Source organism: Rhopilema esculentum, chromosome 10, assembly GCF_057945365.1.
Source record: "Rhopilema esculentum isolate cy_ngs chromosome 10, ASM5794536v1, whole genome shotgun sequence".
Lineage (NCBI taxonomy): Eukaryota > Metazoa > Cnidaria > Scyphozoa > Rhizostomeae > Rhizostomatidae > Rhopilema > Rhopilema esculentum.
Window position 1 is genome coordinate 16,099,528 of NC_142824.1, and position 15,439 is coordinate 16,114,966.

The 15,439-nt window shown below is 34.3% G+C and overlaps 1 protein-coding gene across 4 annotated transcripts; it reads right to left on the reverse strand.

The window, feature by feature from the left end:
• Positions 1 to 4,368: 4,368 nt before the first annotated feature.
• LOC135690289 (uncharacterized) lies at positions 4,369 to 13,049 on the reverse strand. Of its 4 annotated transcripts, none has more exons than XM_065207827.2 (4): positions 10,513 to 13,049; positions 9,712 to 9,819; positions 6,590 to 6,655; positions 4,369 to 5,387 (listed from the first exon to the last, which is right to left on the reverse strand). In XM_065207827.2, exons 2-4 carry the CDS (start codon positions 9,788 to 9,790, stop codon positions 4,828 to 4,830), a joined length of 705 nt encoding a protein of 234 aa, XP_065063899.1. In that variant the 5' UTR covers positions 9,791 to 9,819; positions 10,513 to 13,049; the 3' UTR covers positions 4,369 to 4,827. The 4 variants fall into 4 exon arrangements, with proteins under 4 accessions (XP_065063899.1, XP_065063892.1, XP_065063883.1 ...); XM_065207820.2 differs by having other exon boundaries at positions 9,712 to 9,803; positions 10,513 to 13,047; XM_065207811.2 differs by having other exon boundaries at positions 9,697 to 9,819; positions 10,513 to 13,024.
• Positions 13,050 to 15,439: the final 2,390 nt, after the last annotated feature.

Genomic DNA, 15,439 nt, shown 5'->3' on the forward strand with positions numbered 1-15,439 from the left:
TTACATTAAACATATTTTCTTAAAATTAGAATTACATTACATGTTACAGATCACATATAACAAATAACACTTACAATTATCAAGTTTAAAAAAATAGATTGACAAAACAAAACAAAAGTGGATGACAAATTAGATAATATATCTAAAACAACTTACTGGAACTTGTCAGAGATATGAATATATTTTAATGTTGAATTTTTGTATTTGAAATCAAAGATAATTTTCGTGTTCATAAAGAATTAATTGGCAAAGCTGCATTTGAAAGGTATGTTAATCCCTGGGGTTGCAAAATCGCCGTCAAATTCTCGAGAAGATCATGTCTATCTGCATGATACAGCAACAAAAAGTATTCCGTATACTCAATACCATCAGTTACTGGGCACATAGGATTTTACAAGGTTTCACTGGAGTTATGTTTGAATTTGCAAAAATTCAGCTTGTTAAGTCGAACAAGAAGATGCGTTAAAATTGACAAACCTTTTTGGGCCATGGATGTCGGTGCGGGGGATTGGGTGGCTGCCCATCGTTTTCCTTCTCATTCAGTACATTTTCAAAAAGGAAACAGCAGCCCCCCCAGCCCCCTCCGGTTCCAACGAGCCTGCCAGTATTCAGTAATAACTTATTATCTTAATGATCTTATTGAAACAAATCAAGACTTTCAGAGTCAAAGTAGATATTGGTATCATCTGCAAATAAGTAGCAGTCTGCAAAATGTCTTCATACACTAACGAAAATCTTCAATCTTCATTCCTCCCTTTGAACCAAATCGATTTGCTAAAAAAGACCGTAGGAGGTTAGTGCATCTTTTGTGACTGAAAATTTGTCTAAACTATCAGCATTGTTCTAGAGGGAAGGGGTGCAGGGGTAGAAGAACAATATAAAAAGTTGGGGGCTCCGAATACCTTTGACAAGCATTGCAGTTTTGAGAATGCTTTTAGCAAATCATTATTGTAGATTATAAAAGGAGAGGACCAAGGACTGAGCCCTGTTAGACCCCACATGCACAATTGAGATGAGTGGTGCTTGAATTATTTACTTACACAAACCGTTTCCTGTTTGAAATGTAGGATGTAAGGCCATAGCCGTTTGTAGAAATTTTTTACTCGACGGCAAAGTTAGCGTACCGCATTATATTACATTACTATCTTTCCTCGGGTTTATCCAGTTATGTATGGATTTACCTATGACACAAGCCTTCTTTCAAAGCTTATCTACCCTCTGTCGCTATTCATAATGACTTTTCAATCACACTTTTTAGAATAATAAAACCTCTGATTCTCCAATAATTTTTTCGAGCAAAACAATTAAATTCATAACAAAAAGTGTCGTCGTGAGATTTTTTGTACAATTTTCAAATGCAACGAAAACCGATCACGACGATAAAAAAGTCTTAATAGTTTTTCCCTGATTTCAAAAGATTCTACCTTAGCTTTTTATAGTTCAAGGTATTTGGGTTTTACAACATGAATTTTTAGCCTTACAGAAAGCAAGAGTTTTTCCAGACAAAATTTTCCTACCTTTGCCTCTTATGCTCATATTAACTGTTAAACTTTTCATAAATGCCCTTTGAGTGCTTAAAGCATACCATTTGATTTGCCTTTACATGATATGAAAAAATATACCAATTTTTCTTACATTTTCTTCAAATGTTGTTCTGTGAAATAAAACACTTTTGGGGCTGTATCATATTCTCAGTAGCTGTTCAAGCTCTCAAGTCTCTACGTAGTCGGTACCACTCAATATTAAACAAACTTAATGGTTGTGTGTAAGAAGGAAGAACCACAGGATAGGCTGTCCGCCGGATTCTGTGAATCTTGCAATGAGTAATAATACAAAAGATATTCAGGAACAAAGCAATACGACGACGAGAATCCAATGTCACGAGATAAAATTTTCATAATAAATTAAATTTAAGGAATATACTAAAATCTCGCCCCGGCATACAGGGCTTCATCAGAGTAAAAAGAATTAATGGTCGTGCCTTTAGAATAATGGTTGTGCCCCTTAGAAATATGGTTATGCCACAATATTGGTAGCATGCTGTTATCATTGTTGTGTTGAAAGGTCGATGGTGAAATTTTGTCTTGGCGAAGTCCTGAAAATTGTCCGAAATTTTTTTTCGATGAAATTGTTCTCCTAAAATTCTATCAATTGCTTTGCAAAAATTTTGTTCCCGGTCTAAACTCAACTCGGAAGTTGAACAACTGAAATACATTATTCTGGAGAACGGCTAAACAGAGGACGTCATTTTGGTTTGCACTATGGAGAAAGTTTCTCGACCGAAGTAAAATTTGTACAGCAACAGTCCGGCTTATAAAAAACTACCCTGGATCGGTAACAGTTTCTTGGGATTTTAAAGTCAGATTAAACAGCTACAACAACTACAATAAAAAATACTGTGCTTTGCAAAAACTGTAAGTTACTATAGCCAATGCGATCTAGCTAAAGGTAAAGGACAACGTAGATATGCCCAAACATAATCAGATGGATTTTGGAATGGACAGAAGAGACAGAAGAAAGTCTGAAGATCTTTCTAAAAGACAAAAACGCTTTCCTAGCGTCCTGTTCAGGTCATTCAAACTCTTTGTAGAAGAAGAGATCCTGTTAGCCTGGCAGCTTTTTAGACCAAAAGAAAACTCGTTGATTCAAATTACTGATAGAAGAGGTCCAAGACAAGATCCCTGTGGAACATCAAAATGTAATTCTGTCATTTGTAAAGTAAAAACATCGTTTATCGAAGAATACTTTGGGCTCCAGGCCCTAAAAAAGGACCTGGAACAACCCAAAATGATTTTCAAACTTAACTAGAAATTGATTTTTTAAGTTCCTTCGTTATCCAGTTGGGGCGTTTTAACGCCCAAAGTGATGTTCTGCTATCCTGATGACTTTATATAAAATAGAAGCTGTAAGCAGCAGCACCAGAATGAATAAAAAAATGGTTAGGCCATAGTTCCGTGCAAATCCTGTAAAGCAAAGTTATAATTTGATTATCCTTCATATACATATATCAGGAAGGCACCACAACCTACCTGAATTACAAAGCCAAACACGGATGTATTTCGATAATAGTGACTGCTTTGGAAAGCCAAAATGAAAATATTTGACTATTTCTAACACAGTAGATATTTCAAATTAAGTTGCAATTGATAAAAATGAGGGAAATCCCCTAAGTGTCCCCACCTGAAATCGAGTTTACTGTTTATTTATGACATGTTGTATATGACATATGGGCAAAACGAGAAATGGGTCTCTATAGCTGGCTCCAGTGAATCTGCTATATATGAATATAAGTCATTCAAGATTGTTAGAAAAAAGAAGAGAAAAGAGAGAAAAGTAATTATATATAAAAATAAAAAAGTGAATCATGGACATTTGCAGTTGCAAATTCAGTCTTTTTCAATCTGGAATAACGCCATTTATAGAGGAGCAATTGGATTTATCAGCAAAAAGTCACGAAGGCTTTAACATGGATACAAGAAGATTCCACCACTAGCATATAATCCTTCTAGCTGAATTGATAAAATTTTTCATTCAAAACTGGCCAATATCGCACACTGGGCATTGAACTTACTTAAAACCGAAATACCGTCCCATTGGAGGAAGATTACCGAATCACCGACAGAGGAAAAGGCAAATGCAGCAATACTGTCAACCCCAAAGGTGCCCTCCCCCCTGGTGCCTTTTAAGGAGAACCTAACTTGTTTATGACTTAAAAGGTACTCTTAAAATACTTAATATTTGAAGGGATAATCTACGGTTGTTACTTTGGTTAACTACAACATAGAATAATAGATAAAAATCTTAATTTCAAAAGTCACGTCTCAAATTTATGCAAAAGAGCCAGCCAAAAACTGCATGCTCTTGCTAGAGTTTCGCCATTTATGGGTTCTGATAAACTGCGTCTCCTAATGAACAGCTTCATAAAAGCTCAGTTTAGTTACTGCCCCCTAATTTGGATGTTCCATGACAGATGTCTGAATGCTAAAGTAAATAAAATCCACGAAAGAGCACTCAGAATTGTTTATAAAGACAGTCATGCTGACTACGAAGCATTGCTGACTTTGGATAATGCAGTATCAATTCATCAACGCAATCTACAGTACTTGATGATAGAGATATACAAAACCAAACATAACCTGAACCCTAATTTCATGAGTGAGATTTTTGAAACAAGAAATGTACATTATGATTTGCGAACTAAAAATAATCTTTGCATTCCAAAAGCCAGGACAACTTCTTATGGTATAGAAACTGTGAGATATTCAGGTCAAAAACTGTGGCGAACACTACCTCACAGTATAAGAGAGACCCAATCATTGGCAACATTTAAAAAAGAATTAAGAGCACACCCTATAGAATGCGACTGTAGATTGTGTAAAAAATTTATTGCTGGGTTAGATTTTATTTAGAACATAATACCTTTAACCTTTTTAATATTGTATCATATATTTTTATTTCATACTAACTCTTTATAGATAGTTGGCCTTAATTAGCTTCTTTATAGCTATCAGCCGTTCATTTAGTACGCCAACTTTAAACAAATAAAATTTATTATTATTATTATTATTTTAGAATAACAAGCTAATCCTGAGAGCCGAAAAACCTAAATACGCCAGCTTTTATGCCGAATGATAGCTTGATAAGCTGAAATAGCTCCAGTTTACATTTTTGGGGCTTCCATTTCACTTTTTTGTGTGTCTATATTTACATGCAACACGGGCGTTAGTCTAAGCTACTCTCCTTCATTCTTTTTTTTATCTACTCTGTTTTCTGTCTATATGTGTTTTTTTATAAAATTGTCATATTATGCAGAGAACCCGCCATTTCTTAGCTTGCTTTATCGATACTTTTTTCTTTCCTTGAATCGCCTTCCTTTTCCTTTAAACGCTGAGCAATTAACCGATCAACTTTCTCTATGACAGATTGATCTTCATTGCTTGTAGAGTTACTTCCTTTCTCAAAGTTAATACACGGCATCTTCAAGACATTGAAGTACAAATCGCCCACGGCATCTGCTGTGTGGCTGTCAGCGTACTTTAAGCATTCTGCAAATGCATCGTCACATTTACAATCGTACACCGTATATTCTCTCTCATTTTTGAACCCGTACTGCTCCTTTTTGGCAGGAATCGATCGGTCACAATTTTCGTGATCAATGCAACACCTATTTAGTCTCTCAAACCATCCATCTTTTTTGCTTTGTTTGCTCACCACAACAGCTGGGCCATTGTTTTGATCTTCTATCACCCTGTTAGGTTTATTCACTTCATCCTTCAAACGTTCTGGATGCAGATCTTTGTGGAAAGAATTCAAGTCTATAGTTTCCCTCTTCTCTCCAAGGCTGCCGTCTTTGTTTTTAATAATGCCATTTCCACAAACTTTGTTTCCTGCAATAATCAGTTTTTTTGCAAAAATAGACAATTCAGAAGTGCGATAACCTTTCGTAAAATTTATTTTATTTTATAGGCCGCAAATGATACATCTGAAGTGATTGTATAGTTCTAAATAGAACCATAATTTTCGCTCCAAACATGAAACATAACCGACATTTAAGTCCGATATGCCAATCTTAAAAAAATAAATTGGCAATTTCCTTACAATATTGGTATTAGAATAAACAATTTTGGAAAGAGACAATTTTGGAAAAAAAGTTGAAAATGCTACATAATTGTAGGCCTACTGCTTGAGGAAAAAAGGAAGTAGTGAAAAAATTAACGTTAATTTCAACTGACAAAAATAGGACAAAATTAATCTCCGTTGAATATGTTTAAATTAATTCATAAAATGCAGTTTTTCCAAGATGCAATAAACATATGTACACTCACAAAGAACTAATTTATACTTTTCCATCACATTCTTTTTTTTACACATACCACTTGAAAATGGCTTTGAAGAAGCAAAATTTCACAACAAACAAGCATTTTCCTCTCTCGTATTTTATTTTTACTCATACTCATATTTCGTTCCTATTTTCACTCTCATAGGAGTGAAAAGCTGCTAATGTGTAGACAGAAGAAGATCGTTTTTCTCCCTTGGACTTCAGTGGTGAATTTCCTATGAGCACGCCGGACTGATCGGATATCTATACCGGTAAAATGCACGTAGCAAGCTTATTGGTCTTTATCGATTAACAACTGGGTATATATCATCTTTCTTGTTCTTTTGGACCCTTATTCTGATGTTTTATACTCCTAGGAGTGTCAGCCAAGCACGTGTAACATGTTGCAAAACATTTGTCAAAATAATTTTTTTCAAAGCCAATTTCAAATTTTTTACAGCCGAATTTTTTTCGTATGTAGATTTCCAATAGCAGCCTCTAAAGCCATAAGTTAATCCGTTTCTAAAGTTATAATAAGATGAGCAAAGGTATGTTTTCATCTTTTTAAAGAAACTTTTATTAATTTTGCTCCCAAAGCTACTTCCACTCAATCATTTAAAACTGTGAATAGATTAAATTTTACATATGAAAACCAAAAAATGATTATGCTATTAAGCGAAAAACGATTTATTTTGAATACTTTCTTGATTTTGGAATGCTATGATAATTTTCAGTGGATAAGCTGTTTAATAAAAAAAATGAAACTCTTACCGATCATGATAGCTCTTTTGACTATGCCAGATCTTCTGTCAGCTTGCTCTGATATCACGATCGGATCTAGGTGAAAAATATTAAACTTATGAAACCTAGCAAACGATGTTGGAAATTCAAACAATCATTTATTTATGTACGATAACCCTTTGGGATAAAAATGAATTCTTACAACTGTTTTTAGAAATTTTTCACGAGTTTCGTTGATATCTACCTAAATGACATGTTTATGTTTATGACGGAGAGCAAAATATGCAAAAATGCTGATGAATACTATCTATGTCTGCGATAGCAATCATGAAAATGTAATCAATAGATTAGATAACGATACCGTTATTCTTTCAGATGGTTTCAAAATAACCACATGAGGCTAAATGTTGACAAGTGCCATTTGATGATTTTTGGAGAAAAAAGCAGTGATTTATTGATAAAAGTCGGAAGTACAACCATAACCGAAGGCACAGAAGAAGGCAAGAAAGCAGGTCAAAAGCTCCACGCTCTGTCGCGTATCTCCTACTTACTTGGCACTGAAAATTTCAAGCATACCATGCAGGCTTTTATTGTATCTCAGTTCAGATACTGCCCTTTAGTGTGGATGTTTTGTGACAAACATCTAAATAACAAGATCAACCACATTCATAAAACGGTACTGAGTAGTATCGCATACAAAGATATTGTTTCTGACTTTAATGCATTTTTGACATGATATAACTCTGTGTCTGTCCACGAACGTAATCTACAATTGCTGATGACAGAGATCTACAAAACTAAATCGAATATCACCCCAACCTTTATGACTGATATTTTCATTGAGAAGAATCTCCCCTATCAACTAAGAAACAACAAATGTCTGTTACAAAAGCCAGGGTTTGGATAGAGAGTATTACTTTCTTGGGATGTCAACTGTGGAATGGACCCTCAAATGACGCCAAACAGTCATTGAATATTTCAATCTTTAAAAAACGCATAAAAGAATGACAAGGCGATGAATGCAAAAGACGTTATACGCCTCTTATACGCCGACATTAAAGAAATATCCGATATGATTTGACAAGTTAAGAACAATCTGTAGTAAACGTCTTTTAGTCTTATAATATATATGGTCCTTGCACATTATGTTCCTAATAATAATGATAATAGACCAGACGGAGAATGGGGGTAGGGCCCCCCCGGGGAAGTAATTCTTATTAAGTAGCTTTGGGTAATTCTAGGGTGCTGATTCCGAAAGTCGATGTTATACGGGCAAGTTTGGGGACCCTCAGCCTCTATTTCATGCTAAGTCTCGTTTTCAATAAAAAAATAGTGGCAGTTGTTTTTAAGAATCCTTCCTTCGGGGAAGTATTTAGAATTCATTGGATCGAGAAAATTTTAGGATGTTGATTCCAAAATTCAATATTCTAAGGACTTAGAAGGGGGCGTTTGGCCTCAATTCCATGTTTTAACCTCGTTTTCATTCAAAAAGGACAGAAGTGGCTTGAAAAGATTCCTCCCAATCAGGAAATTTTTCCAAATTTGGCGCAATAGAGTAATTATAGTGTACTGATTCTAAGGATAATGTTTTAAGGATTTTTGGGGGCCTATTTGGCTCCACTTCATAACAAAGTCCCGTACATTGCTTCACATTACTGTACACCAAATTGTAACACCTAATTTGAAATTAAATGAAACTTCATTGCCTGTGTTTCATGTTTGTTGTTGGTAACGTAATGCATGTCTCAAAATCCTCAGATCCTTTTTTTGAAATGGTGGTTGCGATCAACATGAATGGCAGCTAAAAGAACTTGTATCGTTCACTAGGAATCGATAAGCAAGTCCGAAAATCTCGCTAAAGTAAGCGTTGAGTCATTTTAATCGTTGATTAGGTGCAGCAAAATTCACGAAAACCTTGGTGGAGAGAATTATCACAGATAACAATGCAAAAACCTTGCACAACTTTTTAAACATGATTAGGTATTCTACTATTGAGGACGCTATCAGAGATTCACTTATGCAAAAGCATTGATGAAGAGAAAGTTAAAGAAAGTGTGATTCTGGCTACGTAGGACGCACAACCCAGAGATTTTGGGATAGGATAAAATAACATGTTCCTTCCAACATGAGAAACAAAACAGCCCCTCAAAGAGAACAGCCTCCTCGATCTTGTAGGTCTAGAAACACTATTAAAACAAGTGATTCTGCCATCGGTCAACATCTTTTAGACAACCCAGATTGTGCAAAACTCTATAATGACGACATGTTTCGGATAATTGGCAGAGCCCGGTCATCCTTTCATCTAGCAGTTTTGGAATCGATCTACATACAAACGAAAAGCCACCATTGTGTAGACAGACATTGTGTATACAAACGTCATCGTTTTCGCTTTTTGACTCCAGTGGTAATTTTTTTTAGGCACGCGGCACTGATTGGTCAACTATACCGGTCTTGTGCTTGCGTTTTGCGGATTGGCCTATTTCGGTCCACAACTGGGTATATATTTTTATCGTGTTCTTACGGATCTTCATTTTGACGTTTTATGCTCTGAGGAGTGTCAGACGTTTGCTTTTTTCAAAGCTTTTAGTTAATATGTTGTCAAATGTTTTCTTCTTTCAAAGCCATTTTCAAATGTTGATTATTTGGATTAAACACTTTTTAAGGGTTGAAAACTGTGATGTTTCTGTATTCCATCCCGCCTTTTTTTTGAAGGCTATGGAAGAGATAATTTCAAGCCTTTGTAACTAACATTCGCAGACCACGGCAACTTTTTCATAAATCTATCGAGGAACAAATGTCATGAAATAAAAATTAGTGTATCTTAAAGCACATTTAATAAGTTAATTTTTTGTGTGTAGTGGCCTATTTTCCCTGCTAAAACGTGCCGAATAGGCCTAAATCTAGCTGTGAGGCACGTTTGTTATCATATTATTTAATTATGATTGGCTAATGTGGTATGAAGAATTTTGGTCCCCCCAGCCAATCAAAGATATGGAGCCTATGCTCTTCTTTACAGAGATGTAAGACTATGACTGTTTTAGCAACATTTCTTGACTATTTTTCTTTCCATTTCCATTTTTTTATAATCATTCTACCCAAATAGAGCAGTTTACATACCAATGAAAAATATACTCTACCTCGTTCATACCCACCCAGATGATGAAGAGAGTGTTCATTGCCGATTGTCATGCAGAAGGCAGTTAAAAGGGTCAATGTTTTCATTAGAAACATTGTTGCTGTGTTCCTGAAATGTGCAAAACCTGTCTAGATTCATTTCTATATCCATGTCGAAATTTTGTCATGGTCACAGAAATTCAAAGTGATAATCAAACAATAAACAAATCTAAGAGAAATATTCTTAGTTAGTTTTTAATTTTCATAGATTGGAGCCAACAATCGTTTTTACTCTTCATTGGAATATCAGGTAAGGAACAAAACATTCAATCGTAAACTTTGTAATTCATTCTTTTATTATCAACACAACAATTAGTTATGTCTTGGTGCAAAAGCAAACGAAGTAGAGACACTATCAAAAGCCTATCAAAAACCTATTTTGTATTTAGAAAAATAATTTGCAAGGAGAATGCTTATTATTCAATCTAAAATAATTTTAAGAATTCTTGAGGAAAGAACGACAACTGAAAAATTTTTTTTCTTTGAAAAATCGCATTTCACGAAATGTTGCAAGAGACTGGCTATCAAAAGATTCATATTTTCTCTATTCAGTACATGTCAATTAAAAACAACAATAATAAAACTTGTAAATTTCCTGCAGCCGAAAATGTTTTGAACCGTAGGGCTTGGACTGAATAACGACCGAGCTTTTAATGTTGACTCAAACACCTGCATTTATTTGTTTGACTGTATGCTTACTACATTGATTTTTCGATTTACAAAATTGTCTTTGATTGATGATTCATATAGTTAAAGCGGAAAGGTAGTAAATTTCGTACCTGTTTGCAATAGTTAAAAGTTCATCTTGATTTTACTGCAGGTTGATTTGGACACAATCCTTGAGATTTTCCACTACAGAGTGAAGGCCACCCGTTGACCTTTCGACTACACTGAATTCTCAAATTTCACTGGGATCAACTAAAGCAGGAACATTTACCTGCGCATGAAAACAAAGGAATAAACAGCTCCATAGCCATCTGCTTATCAATAAAGGCCTTAAGGCTCAGAGCAACTGGTCCATCGACTGTGCAGCAGGCATGAATTAAACCATTTACTTTTTTCCCTACCCTCTTCGCGCGACAGTGCGACATGCACAAGTGAGTGAGTTAAAACATTGCTTTTGTTATTCTGAACTTGCAACGTATTCTCATAAGAGGTACATAAAAAGATATGAATGTGCAAGAAATTAGCTAAGAGATATTTCTTTGCTTTTGCAGGACAGGAATAGATGGTGTTGCATCTTCAGGATGTGTTGCATCTAGATTTTGCCGGAAATAGTGCAATATGGCCTCGTACCTGAGAATAACACTAGGTGTTAATTGTCAATTCTGTCTGAAATTACACTGAATGTTATTTCCACATTCTGAGGCTGCTGCTTACATCGGGCTAGGTGGGTACGGCCGCAGAATAATTGGACCGCCATTGTAACGCCTATTTTTCGTAGGCCTACACTGAAAGGCCTACCGGAAGGACGATTTGCAATAATTTGGATAACGTAAATTAACATCTTTTCATCACATTGGAATGAATTGTTAGGTAAAATGAGAATCACAGTGTTAAATTTTATTCCATATGGTCCAGGACATTTAAACATTGCCTCAATGACAATTGTCGAAACTGTAAATACCTGAGGACCAGAATAATTAGACAGCCATTGTAACGCCTTAGTTTGGATAAAGTTAATTAACATCTTGTCAGCCAATTGGAATGAGTTATTAGGTAAAATGGGGATAATGGTGTCAGATTTTATTCCATATAGTCCAGGGCATTTTAATTTCATTCCAATTCAATTCAATTCATGTATATTTTCAACAATAATTAACTAAATACAGTATCAAAATAACAATACATCAATTTACCAGAATATTGCTGAAGGACATATGGAAAGAGCTCTGATAGAGCTTTCGGGCCATATGCCCCCTGTGACGTGTAAAAGACCAAGAGCAGTTAATATACATGCATTCATTGCTAAAATTTAAGAAAATATTTTATGATAAAGATCAAAATAAAGATGAACATTAAGAAGATAAGAACAAACTAAAACCATTGTAAATAAAAAAAGGGGAAAAGGGGTTGAGGATCATCTTGTATTTTTAGGTGTATTCTTGAAGTAACAATTGTTTAAAAAGACGTGAAAAGGTTTTTTTGGAAGCAGCAATTTTTATGTTACTTGGTATATTATTCCAAATTTTTATACCAGGATATTTTATGAATAAATATTTGTAGTTTGTTCTAATTTGAGGCTGGAAAAAGTTACCGCTAGTAGCCTGTCGGGTTCTAATGTTATGACACTAGGTAGTAAGATGAAAGAAGTCACAAATGTAGCTATCAACGTTCCCTCTTGAAACTTCAAACATAAATTTAGCACATTCAAGTTTGTACATATCTTCAAAATTTAGGAGGCCTAATGACTTGAAGAGAGGTTTACCAAGACATGTACTATTTTTGAAAAGAATTAATCGCATTGCGTGTTTTAGCTTTTTCCTCAAAGGGTCCAGACTATTAGAGTATGCTCCCCCCAGTTTATCAGACCATAATTTATGTATGGGGAAATAAAAAGAGTTATAAATACTAAGTAATATATCCTTGGGTAGAAAATGTATTAATTTGGCTAAAATACCAAGGCTTTTGAAAATTTTTATTTTAACATTTTGGATATGTGGTGTCCAGGTGAGATTCTTGTCTATCAGATCTCCGAGGTATTTAACTTATGTGTAAATGAAGAAAAGGTCACTGTAGCAGGCTGCTCGAAGGGCTCCAAGGAGTTCTTGCGGCGAAAAGTCGATAAAAATGTAGCAAATATGAAACACCGCATTACGCCGAGAATAAACAACAATAAATACACGTAAATCAGTAAAGGCTAATATTTCGCCCCGGCATGTGGGGCTTCATCAGAGGAAAAAAATGTAACATCGGTATTTTACATAGTCTGACTCTTTTAACTGTTCACCATTATTAGATATATTAAGGGTTTTAGGTTCCTTCTTATGACGTGGCTTGATAGAGGTGAGATTTACTTGTGTTTAGGGTTAACATATTAGCAGCAAGCCAGTCAGCAATGTTATTTAATTCGTTACATAATGCTTCTTCTAAAATGTTAAAGTTATAATGCGAATACAGCAAATAGGTATCATCAGCAAATAGATGAAAATTGAAAATTTTAGGTGCATTTAGCATTTAATTTATATAAAGCAAGAAGAGCAGGGGGCCCAAAACATTACCTTGAGGCACGCCACATTTAACATCCATGTCTTTAGAGAGCTCACCACCTGCAAATTCTCTTTGGGATCTCTCATTTAAGTACGATTTGGACCACTCCAAGGGAACACCTCTAATGGCATAATATTCGATTTTACGTAATAGTATTGTCTGGTCAACTGTGTCAAAAGCTTTTGCAAAATCAAGGAATATACAGCAAGAATTTTTTTATAAAAAATAAACAACGATGTCGACTTTTTCTTTTGAAAACCAAATTGATGAGGATACAGTATTTTATTTTTTTCGAGAAATTTAATTGACCGGGAGTACATGAGTTTCTCATAAATCTTGTTTATTAAAGGTAACAAAGATATTGGACGGTAATTGGAAGCTTCATGCGGGGAGTTAGCTTTGAATATAGGTAATATCTTAGCAAACGTAAGTGCTTTGGGGGTAATAACCAGTACTAAATGAAGTATTTACAATATCAGTTAAAGGTTTGACAATTGAGCTTTGGATAGCTTTAATCAGTTTAGCAAGAATGTCATAACAGTCTGGAGCTTTGGATTCATCCAAATTATTAATTTTATCTAATACCTCAACTTCTAGTACAGGTGATACAGCAAAGCTATTTCCTGAGGGGCTATTCAAGTAATCACTAAATAGTTTATTAATTTTACAATTTTTACTAACCAGGCTCTTGGCAATGCCTGTGAAATAATTATTAAGTTCATTTGCAATTATTTTATGATCTCTAACTAATTTTCCATCAATGTTGAGGGAAATATCATTTGTTGCCTTGTTTTTATGTCTGTTACTTAATTAATTAATACCTTTCCAAATTTGTTTCGAATTATTTCTACATGATTCAAAATATGATCTATAATGGTTAACTTTACTTCGTCTGATAGACGACTTAAAGTATTTATAGTATTTATAGCGTTCATACCAAACAAATTTCTTGATTTTTTAAAAATTTTTTTATAATATTTCTTTTTTATTGATATGGATTTTAGGATACCTTTTATAATCCAAGATTTTGCTGCATTTTAAATTGCTTTTTAGATAATGCTCGTAAAGGGGCATGCTTATTAATTTTTTCTAGGATTGTTTCTCGGAATATGTTATATTTTTCATTTAAGTTCGACCTGGACAAGTCAGATAAATCAAATTTTACTGAGCTTAAGTCATTCATATAAATTTCAATATTAAAATTTCTAAAATCACGTTTTTTATATAAGATCTATTTTTCTTGTTAGTTTGTTTATCAATCAGCATAAAGTTAGGTAAGTGGTCAGTTACTGATGCGATTAAATTACCACTAATGACATTATTTTCAATAGAATTATAGAAAATGTTGTCGATTAAAGAAGGTCTTTCCCTTCCTGTGCACCTTGTTGGTTGTAGAATCAGGGGCTGATAGAAATTAGAGAACATAAGATTTATAAAATATTCTGCGATAGGCATTGTATCTGTTCTAAGAAGGTCTATATTAAAGTCACCGGTTAGAAAAACTGATTTATGTTCCTTTGATAATTTTTTAATAGTCAAGTCTAGATATTCTAGAAGTTTTGAAGAGTCTTTTCTTGGGTGATCATAGACGGCACCGATAATTGTATTATCCAGTTCAATCCAGAAAGATTCAAATTCACAAATTTTGTCCTTATACGCAAACTGAAGATTCTTTTTTTCTTGGAAAGCAAGAATTTCATTTACTAAAAAACCACATCCGCCGTTTTTGTTGTTTCCCTTAATTCCTATGTATCTCATGTAACCCGGTAAGGTGACGTCTTCGAATAAATTATTATTTGATTTTGTATGCCACGTTTCTGATAGAGCGATAGTGTCAAATATGAAATCAAGGGTTTGTAAGAAAATTTCAGATTATCTCTGTTCGCTAGAAGAGATTGAATATTAGTACTGAGTAAACTAAATACAGGATTTTTAAGATTAGAAGTTGTCTTGTTAAATTTCTGTGTAGAGTTATAATCAAAATTTGAGTTAAATTTAGCATGGCTATTTACATCATCGTTAGACAGTGGGCTATGTTCGTTCAGCTCCAAATTAGAAAATTTAAGTTTTTTAAGAAGTTTATAATCACATGATTTTGAGTTTATGTTTTGGCAAGATGAGTTAAAATTCAGTTCAATTAATTCATTTTTAGTTAAATTATGAAATGGGAACTTAAGTTGCCAACAAATTGAGCAACACCAAACTGATAGGATCTTTGAAGTGCCTGCAAATTCCCAATATTGAAGTCGTGAACATTTTTATGTACGAAGAATGAGTACACGAAGGGGGAATTTTGTCGGCTCGATGGGCATCCATATATATATATAAATATATATCTCCTGAAGAGTGAGTTACTCACGAAACAGGCTTGTAGAGATAAACCATGTAGTCTTATTCTGTTCAACTCTATGATATATCACGCTCTACGTGCTAACGTATTGAGCACTGTACTACGGAAGTATCAAAAGACAAATTTCTATATATATATTCCAGACT